This window comes from Cebus imitator, unplaced genomic scaffold, assembly GCF_001604975.1.
Source record: "Cebus imitator isolate Cc_AM_T3 unplaced genomic scaffold, Cebus_imitator-1.0 Scaffold190, whole genome shotgun sequence".
NCBI classification, from domain to species: Eukaryota; Metazoa; Chordata; class Mammalia; order Primates; family Cebidae; genus Cebus; species Cebus imitator.
The window spans coordinates 863,748-864,756 of NW_016107505.1; the positions used below are offsets into that span (position 1 = coordinate 863,748).

General features: G+C 44.7%; 1 protein-coding gene across 1 annotated transcript in view; it reads left to right on the forward strand.

The window, feature by feature from the left end:
• Window positions 1-361: 361 nt before the first annotated feature.
• Window positions 362-1,009, forward strand: part of NLRP9 (NLR family pyrin domain containing 9) — a 31,745-nt gene continuing 31,097 nt past the window's right edge. The window contains exon 1 of the mRNA XM_037745049.1: window positions 362-657. Coding sequence (XP_037600977.1) covers window positions 381-657 — 277 coding nt within the window. The 5' untranslated portion in view covers window positions 362-380. The remainder of the gene's footprint in view (window positions 658-1,009) is intronic.

Here is a 1,009-nt window from a genome sequence, read left to right on the forward strand (position 1 = left end):
GAGCGAAACTCCGTCTCAAAAAAAAAAAATAAATAAACCTAAAAAAAAAAAAAAAAAAAAAACCTAGAGAAACGTGTGCTTGTATGTACCAAACTACACATAAATGGAAGCATCATTTATGTTAGACAAAAATAAGACAGACATGTGAAGTGCCAGTCAGCTCTACCATTCACATGCCTTTGTGTGGAGAAAGATGAAACTTCTTCCCTAGATGATGATTGATGCAAGATACATGTGAGGACATCCATAATTCTGAGCTGCTTTAGGCTGCTGAGACTTAACTCTGCAATCATATTCTTCTCCAGGTATCATTCATTCTTTATTTTTGAGGATCTTTCTTTTCCTTCTGGAGACACCTGAGCCCACAATCCTGGGACAATATGGCAGAATCTTTTTTTTCGGATTTTGGCTTGTTGTGGTATCTGAAGGAGCTCAGAAAGGAAGAGTTTTGGAAATTTAAGGAGCTCCTCAAACAAGAACCTTTGAAATTGGAACTCAAGCCGGTCCCCTGGACCGAGTTGAAAAAGGCTTCCAAAGAAGATGTAGCAAAGCTTCTGGACACACATTACCCAGGAAAACGGGCATGGGAGCTGACGCTGAACCTGTTCCTACAGATCAGTCGGAAGGACCTCTGGACGAAGGCTCAGGAAGAGATGAGTAGGTGCTGGATGGAGGGGCGGGGACCCAAGGGGCAAGGTCGGTTCACTGGGACCAGGTGATGTCACTTTGAATGAGTGGCCACGGCCTCCACCCGATGAGAATGTGTGTGGGTCGGCGTGAGAGGTGGAGGTAGGACAAGTTGCAAGGCTGGGCTGTTCATGTTCCGGCCAGTGATGAACTGGGGGCGGATGGTGTCCTGAATACAAACTGTTCACCTAAGGAGAGTCTTCTCGCTTTTCCACCCCAAGTGGAGTCATTGCTATTATAGGAGATGACTGGGCAGTTAGCGTGTGCATTACCATGTCTACTGAGATGGTAGTTGCCTGTCCTTTTTTTTTTTTTTTTTTAA